Here is a 21,226-nt window from a genome sequence, read left to right as displayed (position 1 = left end):
GGACTGCAGAGTTTGATAGAAGGAGAGGTGATAGGGTTGACACTGGGGAGTTTTTTCACTTGGTTGAACACTGGGAAAAAGTGATGAACAAGAGGGCCATCCCTGGAGGAAGCTGTGAGCAAGAGAGTGAGGAGTGGTTTCTTTGCATGGAGGGTGGTTGAACCGTGGAATGCATTGCCTGATAGAGTGGTCAGAGCGAGAACGGTCAATGAGTTCAAGAAGTGGTATGATAGACTGTGTTTCCTAAGAGAGACCTCTCGCGATGAGTCTTGATAGACTTATTATATATATATATATATATATATATATATATAATAAAACAAGAATAGATTATTTTGTGTACTAAATATACAGTCAAGCTGAAAACCTTTCACAATTTCGAATCTAGAGTTCAGTTACAAGGTGGTGCTCACTATTTTATTCTGTGCATACTGATTACTTCTGCTGAAAAACGTGTTTCCTAGGAAGGACCTACCATGATGAGTCTTTTGACTCCATGGAGACTGAATAATAATAATAATCTTCAGCTTCCACAGGTTACAACTTTACTCTACAACTAGCTAGCAGCATTACCTTATCATCAATCTCTTGTAAGGTTTTGCCATACAATTTGCTGTCACCTTACTCCATGCTACATCTGAAAGATATATTTCTTCCAATTTCTGACGCCTTTAAATGTCTCAAGGACACCAATAACACCCTAGTCCATGGTTTGCAAGAATGAGGTGGTATTGGGTGAACATGGTGTCAATGGAGCATTATATCAAGCAATATTTAGTCTTTACTTGAATTATAAGTCAGCAGCTAGAATTGAAGAAAATAGAGGAAGATGATTTAAATGTTAAATCTGGTGTCAGACAAGGATGTACATTATCTATATGGATCATTATGAAGGAAAGTGGTATTAAGCTTGGTATCAGAATTGGAGATGTTAATCTCAGCTCTTTACTTTATGCAGATGATGTTATACTTCTAAATAAATCCAGTACAAGTCTGCAAGATTTCCTGACTAAATTTGAATAACTATTCTAATAAATTTCGTATGAAAATCAGCAATAATAAGACAAAGACAATGGAAATAGGCAGAAACATTGAAAATATCAACTACGTTGTGAATGAAGAACCTATAGAACAAGTAAAACATTTCAGCTACTTAAGCACAATTTTTAGTGAACCTGGTAAATTAAATATGGAAATATACAACAGAATCAACAAAACTGGTATGGTTGGAAGTCAACTAAATAAATTCATATGGAATAAGAAAAAAAATTAGCCAAAACACTAAATTAGCTGTATACAAAAAGTTTTCAAACCAGTTTTAACTTATGGATCTGAGAGCTGGGTCAGAAGTAAAACACTTGACCAAAGACTAGAGACTGCAGATATGAGAGTCCCGAGAAAGATTAAAGGTGTGAACAGATGGCATCAATGGCAATATCGTATTATAAATGAGGATATTAGGAAAGAATTTGACATAATATCCTCATTTGACATAAGATCCTCATGTTAGCATCCAGGAATGCATTAGCAGAGCTAATTTCAGGTGATATGGTCACTTAAACAGAATGGGAGAGGAGAGATTAGCAAAACAAGTGTTCTCTGCCAGGTTGGCAGGAAAAAGACCCAGAGAAAGACCAAGATATAGGTGGATTGATATGGTAAAAAGTGCCTTAGAAGACAGAAATAGAAGATCTGATAATGTTGGAGTCTTGAGAGGTAACAGATTGATTTGGAGGAAAATTGTAGATAGGAAGTTAGTGAAGCTGTAAGTTTTTCATGTAGTACTATCATATCCTGTAAAACCCATAGGGTACATGTCAGAAATTTGATGATGATGATGGATGAACATGTTAATGGGATGGCTGTCTTAAACATGAGTGGTCATAAGTCAGATATATATTGCAAGTCAAGGACTGACCATACTTGTAGTGTGCTCTAAACTTCTAATCACTGACCTTCATGCCATAGATCTTGAATGTCATTTACTTCCTTAAATATGGTTCAAACCAGTCTAGTACACAACCTCATATCTCTGTGCTCCAATGTGCAATATTTTTCCCTTATTAACACGAACACTGCAACACAACTCAAATATTTGTTCAAGCAAAAAAGTCTATTCAAATCTTCCTCAAGGAAGTTAAAATTAGTATCATTCTTTACAAATTTCACCAATTTTGCAAAATCAGAAAACAGCTGAAGCTCCTCATCAATCAGTCCACATAAAATATCAATCACAAATATGTTTAAACAGAAGAGCACAAGGAGAGAACCCGGTGGTACACCATGTTACTTTCAAGTATTCAGATTATGCCACTTGTTCGTATTGCTAATTTTTGTTTATATATACATATATGAGGTGTGGCTATTAAATAATGAGACTGGTTGCAAACATGTGGTTTATTATTACAATTGTACAACTTAATTATTATCCCTCCTCTATCTATACACCATGCATATGAATTTTCCATTGTTGGAAGCAGCGCTGCAAGTCATCAGGGTTATCTGCTTCAGTAGTGCTGCCGTTTTCTCCTTTACCTCATCCACTGACATCATGGAATGACTGAGCAGAGCTGGACTTGCAGGAGAAGATCATCACATGTGATGAGACATGGATTTTCCAGTACGATTCAAAAACAAAGAGACGATGCACTGGAAAACTCCCACGTCACCAAGAATGAAAAAAGCAAGAATGAGCAAGTCAAAACTGAAGGAAATGTAGATTGTTTTTTTTTTAAATATCAATGGCGTGGTAATGGTTGAATGAGTACCAGAGGGTCAGATAGTTAACCAACATTATTACCTTGAGGTTCTGGCCAAGCTTAGAGAACAAGTAAGGAAGAAGAGACCCCAATCTGTGAAAGAACAATGCTTGGATTCTCCATCAGGATAATGCTCTAGCCATGGTTCACTGTTTGTAAAGCAGTATCTGATTGATAAGAAGGTCCCACTGTTGGACCATCCACCTTACTCACCAGACTCATCTCCATGCAACTTTTCCCTTTTTACAAAGTTGAAATCCGAATTGAAGGACACCCATTTTCAGTAAGTGGATGAGGTAAAGGAGAAATTCAGTAGCACTACTGAAGCATATAACACCTGATGACTTGCAGCACTGCTTCCAACAATGGAAAATTCATACAATTGTAATAATAAACCACATTTTTGCAACCAGTCTCGTTATTTAATAGCCACACCTCATATATATATATTTCCCTCTGTTTGTCTGGAAGTTGTTATATTTTGTTCTTTTACAAGTCTGTTTCAACATTTGTGAATCTAAAACAGACCCACAATAAACTGACCTTTCCTGTTTATTTTCCAGTTTATTATTATTATTGTCCACACTAACTATTATACATGCAATATTTTCCCATTACTGTACTCTCTGACTCTCTGTACTGTTTTGAGAAATTCCCTTTCCATTCTTTATATATGTTCAAGTATTTCAGCTTTCTTCTATCAGTATTGTTAAGGAGTCTTATAGTCCTACTGCTCCTTTCTAGAATCCATCTATTTGTCTGCCTTCCAAAGTACGAGATCAACAGTCCTGTAACACCTAAAAGCAGTTATCCTTTTCATATATATGTATATATATATATATATATATATATATATATGTATATATGTTACCAGCAAAGTGTGAAATTCTATAGAATGCCTAGGCATTCTATACAGTGTATAGAATGGCATTGTATATCGCCATTCATTGTACATTGGCGATGTACAATGGCATTGTACATTGAACATTGCCTAGGCATTGTATAGAATGCCTAGGCATTCTATACAATGCCTAGGCGATTTTTGGCAAAGTATGAAATTTCTGTGTTTTTTAATATTTTACATACTTTCCCTAGGTATTGTATAGAATGACAAATACTATTTTGGATATGTTTTCATTTTGAAGTTTTAAATTTTGCCGCCATTGGAGGTTAGGTTTTGAAGTTTTAAAATTTGCTGCCACGGGATGGTTAGGTTAGATTAGGGTAGGGTAGGGTAGGTGCTGGCAGTTATTATGAGTGTGACAGACGATGGTTTTGACCAACTTGGAACTTATTAGGTAAGGTTTTGAAGTTTTAAATTTTGCCACTATTGGAAGGTTAGGTTACGACAGATTAGGTTAGGGTAGGTTAGGTTAGGTGCAGGCGGTTGTTGTGAATGTGACAGACGATTAGTTTTACCAACTTGGAACTGCTGAAGGAATTTCACAATTCACTTTATGTCTCAAGGACTTACTGAGAGTTGGAGCTGTTCCTTACCACAAAATAGCTCTCCGGTCATCAGCTTCCGCCCAGTCCACAAGTAGCAGCCAAGGGTTCATGAGGTGTACTTGCAAGACCAAGTGCCAAAATTTGAAGTGCTTTTGTATGAAAAAGGCAGTTAAGTGCAATTCAAAATGCCATTCCAAAACGTCTCCAATTCTCATTAAGTCTTGAGGCATAAAGTGAATTGTATATAATCTGGCATAAAGTTGGTTTAAAATTCCTTCAGCAGTTCCAAGTCAGTAAAACCGATCGTGTGTCACATTCACAACAACCGCCTACCCTAACCTAACCTAACCTTCCCATGGCGGCAAAATTTAAAACTTCAAAACCTAACTTAATCAGTTGCAAGTCGGTAAAAACCATCGTCTGTCACACTCATAACAACTGCCAGCACCTACCCTAACCCACCCTACCCTACCCTAACCTCCCATGGCGGCAAAATTGAAAACTTCAAAATGAAAATATATCCGAAATAGTGTTTGTAATTCTATACAATATCTAGGGAAAGTATGTAAAATATTAAAAAAAAGACATTTCATACTTTGCCAAAAAACGCCTAGCATTGTATAGAATGCCTGCTTTTCACACTTTGCCAGTAACATATATATATATATATATATGTGTGTGTGTGTGTGTGTGTGTGTGTGTGTGTGTGTGTGTGTGTGTGTATATATATATGTCACATTCACAACATATATATATATATATATATATATGTTGTGAATGTGACAGACGATTGGTAAAACCAATCATCTGTCACAACAACCGCCTGCACCTAACCTACCCTAACACATACACACACACACACACACATATATATATATATATATATATATATATATATATATATATATATATATATATATATATAGGTTCCAAGTTTCACATCCATAAGTAACTGCTAGAAAATAGCTGCATCAAGGATCCTCAACTCTGTTCCTGTGGTGAAAGATCTCTCCTTTCAGACTTTAAATTAGTCTTTGACTATTGTCTTATTCCTAATCTTCTGTTTTCTGAACAACAATTCTTTTCATTAATGATGAATTCCCAGATATTGAAATTTGCTGACCTCCTCAATTATTTCTCCATTAAGGTACAGAAGTACACTTATTTCTCGGGACCTTCTTTGTCTCGCATCCTTAAAGAACTATAATCTCCAACTTACTAGGGTTGAGTTTAAGTAATCTGCTTCCACTGATCTCATTAACCTCTGTGAAGGATTTCATTCTACCTCTTTCCAGTCATTACAAAGAAGCACTGTATCACCTGCATATCTCAGATTGCTGAACCCATCTGTTCTCTGTCCTAATTCCTGTCTTCATCTCATTTGGTGCTATACAGAGGATATATCAGTACAAATACTGAACAGGTGAAGAAAGTCCCTCTTAACTCTCTTGCTTATCTGATGCCTGTCAGTTAATCTAATATCTGTTCTTATTGTTGCCTCTTGCTCACTACATAGGTTATCTTATCTATCAACCTAATAATGTATTGTGGAACTGTTTTCTAAGCTTTTAATAATTATTGGTTTGTAGTTCCACATATATTCTTTCCTCAAAGAAGTCTTTGTATGGCTGGCACCCAGTTGATCGCCTCATGATCACCCTTGCCAACTGGAGGGAAATGCAACACCCACTCACAATCCCCATCTTTTGATGAAATTAACAGTTAAATTTTGATGAAATTATTAATTAATTAATATTCATTCCAATCTCTACCACCATAATCAATAACCATACTTTATGTGCAATAAAAACACTAAATTAAAGCTTTCATTTAAATGAAATCACATGTTAATAATTTCCATGTTCTGGATATGTTATTAGTCACAGAAAGTAATGGATTCATTACATTATTTCTTTCTTCTTTTTTTTTCCTCCCTTCTCCAGTTCTTGGGAAGAACAATAAACCATCAGAGGAGGAGAATGGAATAAGACTAAAAGTTCCAAAACTGTCACAAGAAGAAGCAGACAGTCCACACATGCCAAAACATCTGCAGTGTGATGCTTGTCATGCTATTGCATACCAGGTAATTTCTTGTGTTAATAGCAATCAGTAGTAATGGAAAGAAACTTTCTTTGAATTAATAAACAAATTATTTTCTAAATATAGGAATTCATTCATTTTCAAAAGTAACAACTGAAAACATGTTTGGAAATTGTATCGTCATCATAATCATTAAATTTATATGTATCCTCAAGGGGTGGACAGGATACTACGAAAGTATTATATGAAAAGTTTATATTATTACTGACAGTTTTTCTCTAAATTAGCCTATCTGTCAGGACTCCAATATTGTTATTGTCAGATCTTATATTTCTAAGGCACTTCTAACTGCATCAATCTACCTAGATCTTGGTCTTCCTCTTTGTCTTTTTCTTGTAATTCTAGTGGTCAAATACCTATTTTGCTAACCTTTCCTTTCCCATTAAGTGACCATATCACCTGAGATCAACTGTGTCCATACATTCTAGTGTTATTATATATATATATATCTCGGGGCTTCCACGGACTACCGAGTGCATCTCCCCTAGGTGGCAGATGGGGGGAAACCCTGAATACCATCCATTGGATATCAGGGTAGCTCTGAATATATTGAATAAAGAGCAGTGGACCAGTGGTTTTGGGACTGGCGATCCCATGTGAAAATATTGCCATTCACCAACTTGCACTTGGCCAGCGTGGTGAATTTATGGCCTCACCTTCCAAGATGAATCCAACAGAAATAAAATGGCACTCATTCCCCAGAGGCCTGATTGTTACTACCTATGGCAGCAGGCAGTTAAACATGAAGGCAGAGGGTGCTAGGAATCCCCGGGTAACCAGATCATGCTTCCATTGGAAACTAGACCTTGGAACATTAAACTGTAGGACTCTGAGCAGTGAAGCATGGTTAACTGAAGAGCTAAAGAGACTAAAATGGGACATTCTTGGACTGTGTGAAATCAGATGCAATGGTGAAGAAATTCTTCGATTAAAAAATGGAGACATATTATATTATAGAGGCCAAGATAATGAAAGAATCAGTGGAGTTGGATTCTTGATCAACAAAAAACTGAAGAACAATATAATAGAATTTGACAGTGTATCTGATCGAATAGCAAGTATTGTTGTTCAAATCTCAAAAAGATACACTCTTAAGATCACACTCCAAGTCTATGCACCAACAATAAGTCATACTGATGGAGAAATTGAAGCCTTCTATCATGATGTATCCCAACTTTACAATAAAGGAAAACATCATTTCAGAATTGTAATGGCAGACTTTAATGCTAGAATTGGTATTCAACATTCAGATGAAAGCTCAATGGGAAATTTTGGATATGGCATTAGAGATGACAGAGGAGCAAGGTTAATAGAATTTGCAGAAAAAGAAAACCTGTATATCATGAATTCCTTTTTTCAAGAAAAAAACACATAGAAAGTGGACTTGGAATGGAAAAACTGGAAAAAATGTCCAAATAGAAAAATTACAGTGAATACAGTGAAATTGACTTTATACTCAGAAAGAAAAACTTCTTTCAAGATTGCTCTGTTATAAACACCTTCAACATTGGAAGTGACCATGATATGGTACGCAGTAAAATCAAAATAAACTGCCAAAAAGAAAGAAGAAAAATATTTCGGTGATCAAAGCAAAACATAGATGTACACAAACTCAACATTAAAAAAGATATATTCCAACACGAACTAAACAATAGATTTAAATAAGATGTCATCTTATTATAGATGACAATGCTGATCTATCAGAAAGTTATTATCCAAAACCTTCTACAATGCTCACTTGAAATAGCTGGTACCACAGAACAGAAACAAAACAAAATCTCTGAAGAAACAAAACAGCTTATGAAGAAACAAAGAGAAATGAAATAATCGATTAACCTACAGAATAAAATTGAATACACAGAATTGTGCAAAACAATCAGAAAACATATCACAGAAGAAATAAGAAAATTCAATTGTAAATTCATACAACAAACAATTGAAAACAACTATAGTCTCAAAAAAGCCAAACAGCAATTGATGAACAGCAAACAGATGGTTGCAGTCAAACTACAAGACGGGACCATCACCAGAGATAGGTATACTATAGCAAAATGAATTGAAGAATTCTGCTCAATATTATATCAGGATGATGAATTAAATGAAGAAGAAGAAGAAAACTATGACATAGCTGAAGTACCACAGATTCTACCAGAAGAAGTTATGCAGAGCATCCAAAGCTTACAAAATGGGAAAGCTGCAGGTGAGAATGGAGTTATAGTTGAATTTCTAAAAACAGGTGGAGAAATAATCTACAAACTCTTAGCAAAACTATTTACTTTATGCCTGAAGAAAAATGATGTACCAACAACATGGAAGAAGGCCACCCTAATTCTGATACATAAAAAAGGTGAGATGGAAGACTTGACGAACTACCGACCTACCAGTCTACTATTAGTGGTCTCTACAAAGTGTTTACAAAAGTTTTATTGATTACAAGAAAGCCTTTGATTCACTTAAAACTTCGATACTTAAAGCATTACGAAACCAACAAGTGGAGAAGCCCTACATCAGAACCATCAAATCAGCAAACATCAATGCCACAGCAGCAATTCATTTCAATGGAAATGAACATCTCTACTGTGGGAATACAGAAAGGTATAAGACAGGGTGACACAATATCTCCAAAATTATTCACAGCGTGCCTAGAAGAAATATTCAAACCTCTTGATTGGGAAGGGAAAGGTCTGAAGATAAATGGAAGATATTTAAGCCATTTATGCTTTGCAGATGAATATGTTTAGCTTTACTTTGCAGAAGTAAAGATAAACATAGTTATCTTTACTTCAACTGCACATGAACTACAGACTCGTATCCATGAGCTCCACCTTGCTAGCAGAACAGCAGGCCTAAAGATAAACCTAAAGAAGATCCAAATTATGTTCAATAGCTATTTCCAACCAGAAATAATAAAAGTCAATAATGAGGAAATTAAACAAGTAGATCATTACTTGTTTAATTACTTAGGACAACAGATATCAATGAAATAAAATATCATGGATGAAATTAGAAGGCGCACGATGCTTGGGTGGAAAGCATTTGGAAAATTACATTCAATATTCAAAAGCCAACTACCATTATGCCTAAAGAGAAAAGTTTTTAACCAGTGTATTCTTCCTATACTGACATATGGCTGTGAAACATGGACACTGAATGCAAAGGAAATTCAAAAATTAAGAACAACACAATTTAGTATGGAAAGAAGTATGCTTGGTATCACAAGATTAGATCACAAAAGGAATATATGGATAAGAAATCAAACCAAAGACTCTGACATCATAGAAAGAGTGAAACATCTGAAGTGGTAATGGGCTGAGCATATTGCTCGAAGACAAGATCAGTGATGGACAAAAGAAGTACTGGATTGGATTCCACAAGATGAAAAAATCACAACACCGACCTAAATCACAGTGGATTGATGATATCATCAGATTTGCAGGAGTCACATGGAAAAGGAGAGCCATAGACAGAGAGTTTTGGAGTAATCTTTGATAGGCCTTCATCCAGCAGTGGATTGACAATGGCTGATGATGATGATATATATTATTATTATTATTGATATTATTGTTCCAGGCAACTCCAAGGAGTCGACAGACTCATCGAGGGAGGCCCTAACATCATGGCAAGAACAACTATTCGACATTGACACAGTATCTATCATACCTTGCCTTGAACTCATTCACGGTCGTAGTACCCACAACAGACTCTGGAAGCTTATTCCACTCATTCACCACTTTCAAGTAAAAAACCTAGCTCTAACTCCCTTGTCAACCACGCTCTTGCCCAGCTTCCATGCATGGCCCCTAGTCCTCCCACCACCAGTCATATTTTCAAAAATATCTTCTGGATCAATCTTGTAGAAACCCTTCAGTAATTTGAATATCTCAATCATATCACCACTCCTTTGCCTATCGTCCAATCTCTGCAACCCACAAATCTTCAACCTATTCTCATAAGGTTCATTCCACAGACCTATCATCTTGGTCACTTGTCTCTGGATCCTCTCCACTTCCTTCCTCCCCATCACAAAGAAACCCTGGTGCCCATAACTGGGCACAGTAGTCCAGATGGGGTCTTATCAAGGCTCGATACAGAGGAACAACAACTTGTTTGTCTCTGCATGTTAAAGTATTTTTCAGAAGCCAAGTGATTTGATGAGCTGATTTAGTCACTTTTGCAATGTGCCCCCTAAACTTCAATTCCCTATCCACCAACACTCCCAAATCCCTGGCCTCATCAATCTCCTGGAGTACGGTTCCACCAATGCGATATACTGCTGCTATTCTTTTCACCCCAAAGTGCATAACCTTACACTTTGCCACATTAAACTGACATCCATTTTTCCTAGCCCAGTCCTCCAACTATCCAAATCATCCTGTAAAATTTTGACATCCTGTGCACTCACAATTGCTCTACCCAATTTTGCATCATCAGCAAACAAGTGAACACTTCCTCTCAAATCCTTTCCTATATCATTGATGAACAAATTGAAAAGCAGTGGTCCAAGAACAGAGCCCTGCGGCACACCATAGTCACAAGCCGTCTTTTAGACTCCACTCCTGCATAAACCACTCTCTGGTATCTCTCCTTCAACCACCCTCCTATCCATCTCACCAACCCTATATCTATCCCCATCTGCTCCAGTTTACTGATTAGGGTTCCATGTGGTATCCTGTCAAAGGCCTTGGCAATGTCCAGTAGTATCACTGTAAACCCATTACCCCTATCCAGTTCAGCCGTCACTGTGTTATAAAGCGTGAGTAAGTTACTGAGGCATGATCTACCCTTAAAAAATCATGCTGTCCCCCATACAGTATCACATTTTCATCAATCCATTCCTGTATTTTTCCCTTGACTACTTACTCCAAGACCTTGACAATGATTCCTGATATGCTGGTCGGTAATTTACAACAGCAGTCTTGGAACCACCTTTATGCAGTGGAACTATTTTTCCCTCTTTCCACCCCCTCGGGACTAACCCAGACCCGAGACTCAAATTAAACAAAATGGTCAAGGGTACTGACAATTCTTTAGCTGCTTCTCTTACAACACGGGCTGGTATACCATCCAATCCCATGGATGTATTGACATTGAAGTTATGCAATAGACTACTTACCTCCACTTCATTCACCACAATTCCTGTATAATCTACTGGTTTATTCGTTTCTGCAATGTCACCACTTGGATGATATATACTTGCAAAGTGCTCACTCAGTAACTCAACAATATCAACTGATTCAGTTACCTCCCTACCATCAGCATTCTTTAAAATCATTCTGCCATGTACATTTTTCCTTTTACTTGCTACATATCTAAAAAACTGTTTAGGATTCTCTTTAGCCTGCATGGTCAATGTTCTTTCGTAATCCTTTTTTGCTTTTCTTACCACACTCATTACCCTTCTGGCCTGCGCATTATACCGTTCATGTGCCTGCCTCCTTAAATTCCCTCCATAGTTGTTTCTTTTTTTGCAGCTCAAGCTTAATGGTGTTATTCATCCATTTAACCCCTAGTTGATTTATTATTCGGACTCTAGGTATACAGTCAGCCACTGCTTCATGCAAACACTTCTTAACTGCCTCCCATGCACTATCAACTTCTAGTCCTTGCAGTTGTACATGCCATGGGTCTGAACTAATCAAACTCCTAAGCTTGTCATACTTTCCAGCCCAATAATTCCACATGTACCCTGTCTTAATTGAAAATTCCACACCTTTAGCCACCTCCCAAGTCAAGACCCTATGATCACTCTCACCAATTGGTGGCAATGTGGTAATATTTGTTACAGCCAAATCTGCAGATGTAATTACTAGGTCAAGCACTCTCTGACCCCTAGTATTTTCCATTACATGCTGTCGCAGATAGTTATCCCTTAATAACCGCATAAAATCCAATTCCTTCCTCCCGTGTGTCCTCTCCTCACTCCAATCAAAGCGACCATAGTTGAAATCTCCCATAATAATTACCCTCCTTCCACTCATTTCTTCTATTTGCTTTTGGATACTGTCACCACCATCTTTTCCATCACCTGGTCTATAGCAGCACCTAATTGTATATTTAGTTCTGCTAGCCACAATCTCACACCAAATGGCCTCAAATGTGCTCTTTTCTCTCTCCTGCAATTCACCTTCTATTCTCTTTGGCTGTAGCTCATCAGCTATCATCAACAATACTCCTCCCCCCCATTTTATTCTCCCTGTCATTCCTGAACACACTATACCCATCACATTCAATCCCACTAGCTATATCATCTACAGTCAGCCATGATTCACTAATACCAATAACCTGTGGTCTGGAAGTGCCAACCATGGTCAAAAACTCTTCCTTCTTGTTCCTAATACTCCTAGCATTAGTGTACATGAATTTAAGACCCCCATTAGACCCAACCCTACCTTGATGCCTTATATTAACTATCCCACTCTGATTTGTTGTCTTTATTCGCTCGGGCATATTATATTTATTCATACATTCAACTGCCTCCCTAAGGACTGTATATCTACCCCCCTCCTTAATAAATCTAGTTTCCCTGAATTTGCACATCCATTACATTCAGCAACACCTTCTCAAGTCTCCTTACACCGTAACCATTCAAATGCAAGCCATCCATCTTATATAGATCCTTTCGCCCTTCGAACTCACTCCACACATCCACAAATTCCACACCACTCATCATACATAACCCATGCATAAAGTCATTCGCAATTATGGCCCTCCTTTTAAACATTTCACTGTCATACCGTGGCAAAAGACTAATCATTCTCTCTCTCTCTCTCTCTTTTCTTTTGCTACCTCAAACAATTCATTCAGGTCTTCTATCATTTCCATTTTATCTCCTTTCAAATCATTCATACCTGCCACAACAATCATTTCTTTCACCCTTTCCTTTTGCTCTCTAATAGACTCAGTTACATCCTTTATGGTTGCACCAGGTTGGTACGATTTTGTCAAATCCTCTACTAACACACCACGTACTAACGAGTCTCCATCATACAGCACTCTATCCTTCATTTTGTTCAGTGTGTATATATACACACACACACACACACACACTGTTGCTGGTGTTATTTTGATGTGTGTGTCATATGAGTTCTGACCAGTTTTCTGAATTGCTGAGTTAAAAATTTGAATAAATTGGGAACAAATATAATATGAAATTAAAAAAAGGCTAGAAAAGGTTTCTGTGATCAGCAATGAAAATATCGAACCATTAATATATATTAATTAATAACTGTTAATATATGAAATGAGTACTACAGAGAATTGAAACAAAGTAAAACTTAAGCATTACTTTATTATTATAATAATAATAATACAGGTATCTCTATGGAGTCAGAAGACTCATTGTGGGAGATCTATTATTCAAACAATACCATATCATACCTCTCCTTAAATTTATTCACTGATGAAGCACTCACGACCATCTCTGGTCACCCATTCACTACCCTGAAAGAAAAACATCTAGTCCTAGCACCCTTGCTAACCACACTCTTACACAATTTCCATGAGTGATCCCTTGTGCTCTCTCTTCCTGCCATGTCTGAAAAAAATTTTCAGTGTCAATCATATTTATTCATATGGGGGGTTCTCTCCCCATTCCTCCACCATCCCTTAGGATTGGTGGAGCCCTCCTATTGAGGAGTTAAATATGTATTTTATGACTGCAGATCCGTGTGTGTTTACAGACCAGTTTGCCTTTCCGAGGCCTGATTGCCTTTTTTTTTTTTTTTTGGCCTCAGTCTTGAAGATACTTCAGGCGCAAACTTTGTTTGCTTAGACTTGCATAAAGGATTAAACTAAATTTGTTATAATCTAATCAAGTGGGAAAAAACTTCCAACATCTTTCTCTAAATCCAGAGTAATTTAATAATAAGGTGATACACCTTTTGGCAACTCGTATAGTAAATATGACTTTTCCATTGCTTCTACCTTAGTATCACTACCTCTGGTCTGACTCCCACTGACAAGACCTCAGTAAAGGTCGAAACCGGTCTGGATAGTGGCCCCTCCCTTAATGCATAGCATTATACATGTCTGCAAGGAGATGTGCTTCTGCATTATGGGAGATACTAAGATGAGAGTGATGAGAGCTTGGTCCACCTTTACCACGAGTTGCCTCAGTCCTGAAGATACTTCAGGCGCAAACTTTGTTTGCTTACACTTGAATAAAGGATTAAACTAAATTTATTATAGACCAGATAAAGGTTCCTCACATCATGGATGGGAATCGAACCCAGGTCTTTCCGACCAAAGGGCTTCATCTATACCAACTGAGCTATGGAGGTCAATCACATAAAATCCCTTTAATAACTTGTCTGATTCTATAGTGTTTCCACTTTTTTTTACCTATTAGCTAGTTTTTGAAGCTCACAGACCATCAATCTACTATTGTAGGGAACATTCTATAAACCCTGTCACAATCTTTGTCATCACCACTTGATTCTCTCTCCACCACTTCTTCATCCCCATGTAATCAAGGTGTAGATTGATTTCAGAATCTTGAAAATCTTATACATAACCTTGTGTTACATTTAAGAATTTATTATTTGACAATTAATTCTCAAAATGAAACCTGATTCTCAGTATAGTATATTAACTTACAGTTCAAGGTTTCTTTAGAAACAGCTACAAAGAACAGGAGATTGCTTCCTGAATCAGATGTAATAGACATCCTAGAAAATGTTTGTAATTCAAAGCTAGAAAAGTAAGTTTCTTTTTAAGTTTCTTTATTTAAGAGATCAACATGTTTATATGTGACAAATAATTTTTTATACTTTTCCTATGGACTTCATACATACTTTCTTCTGCTTTAACAAACTAAGTCATCTTTTCAAGTTAACTACCAGCTTGGGTGGTCAAGTGGATAGTGTTGTTGCTGATTAGCAATTAACAGATTGCTAATAAGCAATCTGTCAATTGTGTGTTCCAAATACTGAATACTCTGGATGTGAGTAAAGCTATGGGACTGGATGGTATTTCACCACGAGTTTTGAGAGAATGTGTTAGGGAACTGACAGTGCTTTGACCTGGCTTTTCAATGAAAGTCTGGCTGCAGGAAAGGTGCCCAGGAAATGGAAGGAAGGTAAGATAGTGCCATTGCATAAGGGTGGTAACAGACTGGAAGTGTCTAATTATAGGCCAGTTTGTGTGTGTCATCAGTAGTTAGTAAGATCTTGGAGAAAGTAGTGAGGGACCACATACAGCACTGGGCAGATGAGGGTAATGTTATTCGTGAGAATCAACATGGATTTCAACATTGATTTGTGAAGGGGTGCTCTTGTTTTAGCAATATGCTAGCCTTTTATAATAAAGTTACAGAGCATTAGATGAGGGAAAGGCATATACTGCCATTTTCCTAGACTTAGCAAAGGCATTTGACAGGGTGCCACATGATAAGCTGATATTCAAGTTGCAGCAAATGGGTCTGGATGTCAGATTGGTCAACTGGATTCAGGATTGGCTGTCCGATAGGTATCAGAGAATTGTGTATGGTGGAGCAATATCAAAGAGGCAGAAGGTTACAAGTGGGGTTCCACAAGGCTCAGTACTGGGACCTATACTGTTTAACCTTTATATCAATGACATTGTCTGTGGATTGCAAGCGATATTCAGTTGTTTTGTGGATATGCAAAGCTGGGAAGGATTATTAGTAATAGTGCAGATGTGGTAGCCCTGCAAGAGGATTTGAATAAGCTAGATAGATTGGCAAATGAATGGGGGTATCAGTTTAATGAAGAAAAATATAAGGTCTTGAGTTTTGAGACACAATCGATGGGACACTGCATATTCTATGGAGGAGTTAAACTGGAGGAAGTAGGGGAGACAAGAGATCTGGGGTTGATGATTGATAGAAACCTGAAATTTAGGGGACATATAGCAAAGGTAGTGAAGATAACACAGAAGATTGGTGCAATAATGAGAAGGACACTGACCTGCAGAGATAAGAGGATTATCATTCCGTTGTATAAGTCTCTGATCAGACCACACTTGGACTATTGTTCTCAGATTTGTTCCCCTGGATTTGAAGGGGATAAATTAACTGTGGAAAGGGTACAAAGGCGGATAACAAAGATGGTGTCAGGACTGTACAATGTTAGTTATGAGGATCGGCTGAGGGAGTGTGGACTGTAGAGTTTGGTGGATAGAAGAAGGAGAGGTGATATGATTAAGACTTTTAAACTGTTGAGAGGTGGTTACAGGATTGATAGCGTGAAGTTCTTTTGCTTGGTTGAACAGAGGGAAGGAATCATGACGAGGGGCCATCCCTGGAAGTTACGAAAGGAAACTGTGAGAAAGAGGGTGAGGAGTGGTTTCTTTGCATGGAGGGTGGTTAAGCTGTGGAATGCATTGCCTGATAGAGTGGTGAGAACAATAATGGTCAATGCGTTTAAGGAGTGGTATGATAGGCTTGTGTTTCTTAGAAAGAACCTCCCTCAATGAGTCTTTTGACTCCATGGAGGCCTGAATAATAATAATAATCTCCTTCAAATTCTAGTGACCAGATCTGGGCACAGAAATCCTGATGTGGTCTGATCAAAGCTTTATACAATGGGACCAGCACACTTTTATCTCTTGTGGTCAGTGGTGTTCTCCACAACATTGCTGCAGTTCTCTGAGATGTCTTCACAACGTCCTTGGAACTTCAAATCTCTATCCACAATCACCCCAAGATCCCTTGCTTCCTCCATTTCTTCCAGTATAACTCCATTAGTGAGTATGAAGCATCCCCATCTGTGAATCCCAAATTTTAAAACTCTACATTTAGTTGCATTAAACTGATATTCCCATTCATCTGCCTACCTTTCCAGCTTATTCAAATCCTCTCAAAGAACCAAGATATTAGCACTGTTAATAATATCCATCCCAAGCTTTACATCTGCAAACAACTGAAGTTTGCAGATGAAATGAATAACTGTAGTTCTGTGACAATATCATTGTCTTAAAGATTGAACACACAGTAGTCCCAAGACTGAACCCTGTGGAACTCTACTTGCCACCCTGCTACTGTTCTCCCATATGCAATTCTTTTATATCAATCAGAGAGCCAATCACCAATCCAATCGACTAACCTAACATCTAAATCCATATGATGCAACTTAAAAATTAAGTTCTCATGTGGCACCCTCAAATGCCTTGAAAAAATCCATAAAAAATAACTTCCTGCTTACCCTCATCTACTACTCTTGTAAAAGGTAATCAGATTACTAAAACAAGCGTGCCCTTTAACAAATCCATGCTGGCCTGCATAAATAATATTACATACACCTGCCCAATCTGTATGGGTTCTTACCAATTCCTCCAAAATTTTAACAACTACAGAAGAAATACAAACAGGCCTATAGTTTGATACCTCTGTTCTACCTTTAATAGCTAAGTTAATGGCACAGTCAGTTCCGCAGTACATTCCCGTAAAACACGTGGTAAAATTCTATCTAGTCTGTCCCTGCCACATTGACATTTAGCATGCTTAGTATTCAAAATACATCCTCTTCATTCACTTCTAATACTTGACCACTCATTATCCTTCTAGGAAAGCCTGTGGTACCACGATGGAACACTCTAATAAAGTGATCGTTAAATAGTTCAACTATGTCATCGTCACCCGATTCCCATCTCCACCCAGCAAGACAATCTGTGCATTATAATTTTTCCTCCTACTCACCAAATAGCAATAAAAACTGTTTGGGATTCTCCTTGGATTGCAGTGCCAGTCTCCTCTCATATTCTCATTTTTTTTCCCTTACAAACTAGTCACTTTCCTAGCCCAAGACATATTCCTCATGCAACTGCTCTCACATCTCTCTCTTTATATGCCTTCTATAATCTCTTTTTCTTCTGCAATTTCCCTTTTATTCCTTTTGTCATCCATTTGACTCCAAATTGTGTTATATTCTTCACTCGAGATATATAATCTGTCATTGTTGTCAACAATTTTTTCTTAAGTATCTCACATGCACTAATGATTCCCTCTTCCTTCAAATTCTTTGATCCATCGTACTGCTATAAGCTGATTTCTAAGTCTATGATAGTTGCCTGCCTTATAATTCCACATAACTTCTTCTGTTTTGATACCTCCACATGCATTCTATTTATCCTCTAAGTCAGGACTATAGTTGAGCATCTCCTGTCATGTTACTCTCACCAATGGGGTGGGGGGACAAGTATGTCTTCTCAGTCATAATCATTGAACTTTGGTTTCCTATCCACCATAACTAAGATTACTAGCCTCATCAATTACTTATAATACAATCTGACCAATAATAATGTCACATTAGAAATCTTATCATGCCAAAGTGCATATTTACACTTAATAATGTTGAACTGATAACCATTATCATTTGCCCAGTGTTTCAAGTTATTCAAATCATTCTGTAATTGCTATATATCAATAGTATACCTGATTGCCCTGCCTATCTTTGCATCATCGGTGAACAATTGATCATCTCCTGACAAGTCCTTGTCCTTCCCAATCTCATTAATGTATAGATTGAACAGCACTGGTCCAAGGACTTATCTCTAAGGTACAGAAGTGGTTGCTTTAAATCTGGCAGATTCACACCTATCATATACCATTTTCTATCTGTCTGTCAACTATTCATTTATCCAAGTCAAGAGTTTATATTCCAATCCCATGTTTTCCAGTTTTATGCAACAGCATTTCATTTAATATTCTATCAGATGCTTTAACAAAGTCTAACAGTGTCATTTATTCTCTTTATTCTACTTTGTCATAACATTATTATAAAATATGAGAAAATTGCTAAATCATGACCTCCGTTTAGTAAATGTATGCTGTTCCTTGCAAGTACAGCTTGTTTGTCAACCCATTCCTTACAAACTTCTCTAAAATCTTCATGACTGCTTCATAGATACCATCCTTGTACAATGGAACTATCATACATTCTTTCCATTGCTGTGGTATCTTTTCTGAGCTGAGCACAAGTTATACAAACATGTCAAAGGCCTAGCCAATTTGGATGAACATTCCTTTAGCAAACATGCTGATATCCCATCTATCCTTATTGCCAAATTATTTTCCAGGTTATACAACATCTCTTTAACCTCATTCTCATACACTTCTATCTCTTCATCTGATGTAGTAGCAGCAGCAAGTATCATGTTACACAAAGCTGGTTGATAGATCTTAGCAAAGTAAGCACTCACTATATGAATAACCCCATCAGCCTCTGACACAAGGGTACTATTTTATTTCAGTAAAGTAATTCTGCCACATTCATTCTTTTATTTGCAATATAATAAAATTCTTTTAAATTGTCCTAGCCTGCATAGTCAGTTGCTTTTTGTAATCCGATTTAGCACATATTTAGAACTTTTCTGGCCTGTGCTTTATATATTTCATAACTCCTCTCACTCTTACATTCACATAATTCCTTTCACTTCATCTTCTTCTTATGGATCTTTTTATAAGTAAGTTTGCACATCCATTTCACTCCTGCCCTATTTGTTCTTCTATTGACACATTCAGAGATGACTTCATTTAAGCCTCTTTTTCAAAGCTTCTATGCAAATATAAATACATATAAATATAAATAAATAAATACAAATAATGAACTAAATATAAATAAAATAAGGAAATAAAAATATAAATACTGATAAATTTAGTTTATCTAAATAGAGAACTGGTCCTGTAATCCACTGTAGACTGGTAAGCTTGATTAGCTTTTTTACTGAATCTCTTTTTTTCTTATTTCAGTCCATAAATTAATTATAACTTTATACAGTGTTTTAAACAGCTTCATAATTCCACTTCTCAGTATTTATTACCATCTAAGCTCTCTTACTATTTATTGCCTTTGTTAACAAACAACTAACTCTTTCAAATTCCCTTTCCTCATACGCCTTAGTATACACTCTAAATGAGCAGATGCTCTGTTAATGAAATATGTTGTTGTGCAGTATTTTAAAATCACCTTTTTGCAAAGGCAAAAAGTTGATTAAGGTGTATAAAAGATCCACAGAGGATAAAGTGTTAAGCGACTTATTTTAAGCGGGTTTACTTTTATTTTCATAATGAACGTTTTGATAATTTTCATAATAAACTTTTTTGCACCCAAAATCCATGATAAGGGGGTTTATTTTCATAATAAATCCCTTATCATGGAAAGCTAGCAATGTACTCTTCATGTAAAAAATCCACTCCTGTCTCCTTGTAAGTGTAGCAAAGAGGGTGTGCTTTCAGTATTCCTCCTTACCACACTTTTACACAACTTCCAAGGATGACCTCTCATTCTTCCCTCTCTCCCTATACTTTATGTAATAATCTCTTCTGTATTAATCCTGTAAAATCTCCTTATCCACTTGAATGTCTCTGTCATATCATCTGTTTTCGACCTATCCACTAAATCTACACTTTACCTTTTTTTCAACCTCTCTCCACAACCAACATTCTACCTCCAAGTTCTGCCTGTCAGTGCGTTCCTTGTCATAGCAGTGGTGCACTGTATAATTTGAATTTACTCTAATTGCATACCATCATTACACTGATGGCACAAACAATAAGTGAAGACTGAATAATAATTATGCAGCCTGCACGCATTGTGCTAATCTGCCAATGCATGACCACATCTTTCTGTGCATCCCCCATAAACTATCTGTTCTCGCCTGTTGATTTCACATATAGCTTGAAATTAACCTTCCTTCAGTGCCTTGAATTCCTCCTTCTACTTTTGTTGGTTGCAATTCTTCAGTTATCATGAGCAATAATCCTACCCACTACCTATTCTTCTATCCTTCCTGAAGTCATTCAGTGTCACTGATGCTGATAACTTCTGACCAAGTCAAAGTGACCATTGCCAAAAAAAACTCTTCACTCTTATTTCTGATGCTTCTGGCATTCATGTATATCAATTGCAATATCCCCCTCCCCATTGGGGGGGTCCACAACTGTAATGAACTATCCCTTT

The 21,226-nt window shown here is 37.0% G+C and overlaps 1 protein-coding gene across 2 annotated transcripts in view; it reads left to right on the top strand.

Moving 5' to 3' along the window:
- Positions 1–21,226, top strand: part of LOC150099283 (marginal zone B- and B1-cell-specific protein-like) — a 64,076-nt gene that overhangs the window by 32,841 nt on the left and 10,009 nt on the right. For both annotated transcript variants that reach the window (XM_090404397.1, XM_090404398.1), the window contains exons 3-4: positions 6,152–6,291; positions 14,906–15,006. In XM_090404397.1, coding sequence (XP_090260523.1) covers positions 6,152–6,291; positions 14,906–15,006 — 241 coding nt within the window. The remainder of the gene's footprint in view (positions 1–6,151; positions 6,292–14,905; positions 15,007–21,226) is intronic.

Source organism: Typopeltis vanoorti, chromosome 14, assembly GCF_054136105.1.
Source record: "Typopeltis vanoorti isolate ZY-2024b chromosome 14, IOZ_Tvanoo_1.0, whole genome shotgun sequence".
Lineage (NCBI taxonomy): Eukaryota > Metazoa > Arthropoda > Arachnida > Uropygi > Thelyphonidae > Typopeltis > Typopeltis vanoorti.
This window is presented reverse-complemented; position numbering and strand designations above follow the sequence as displayed.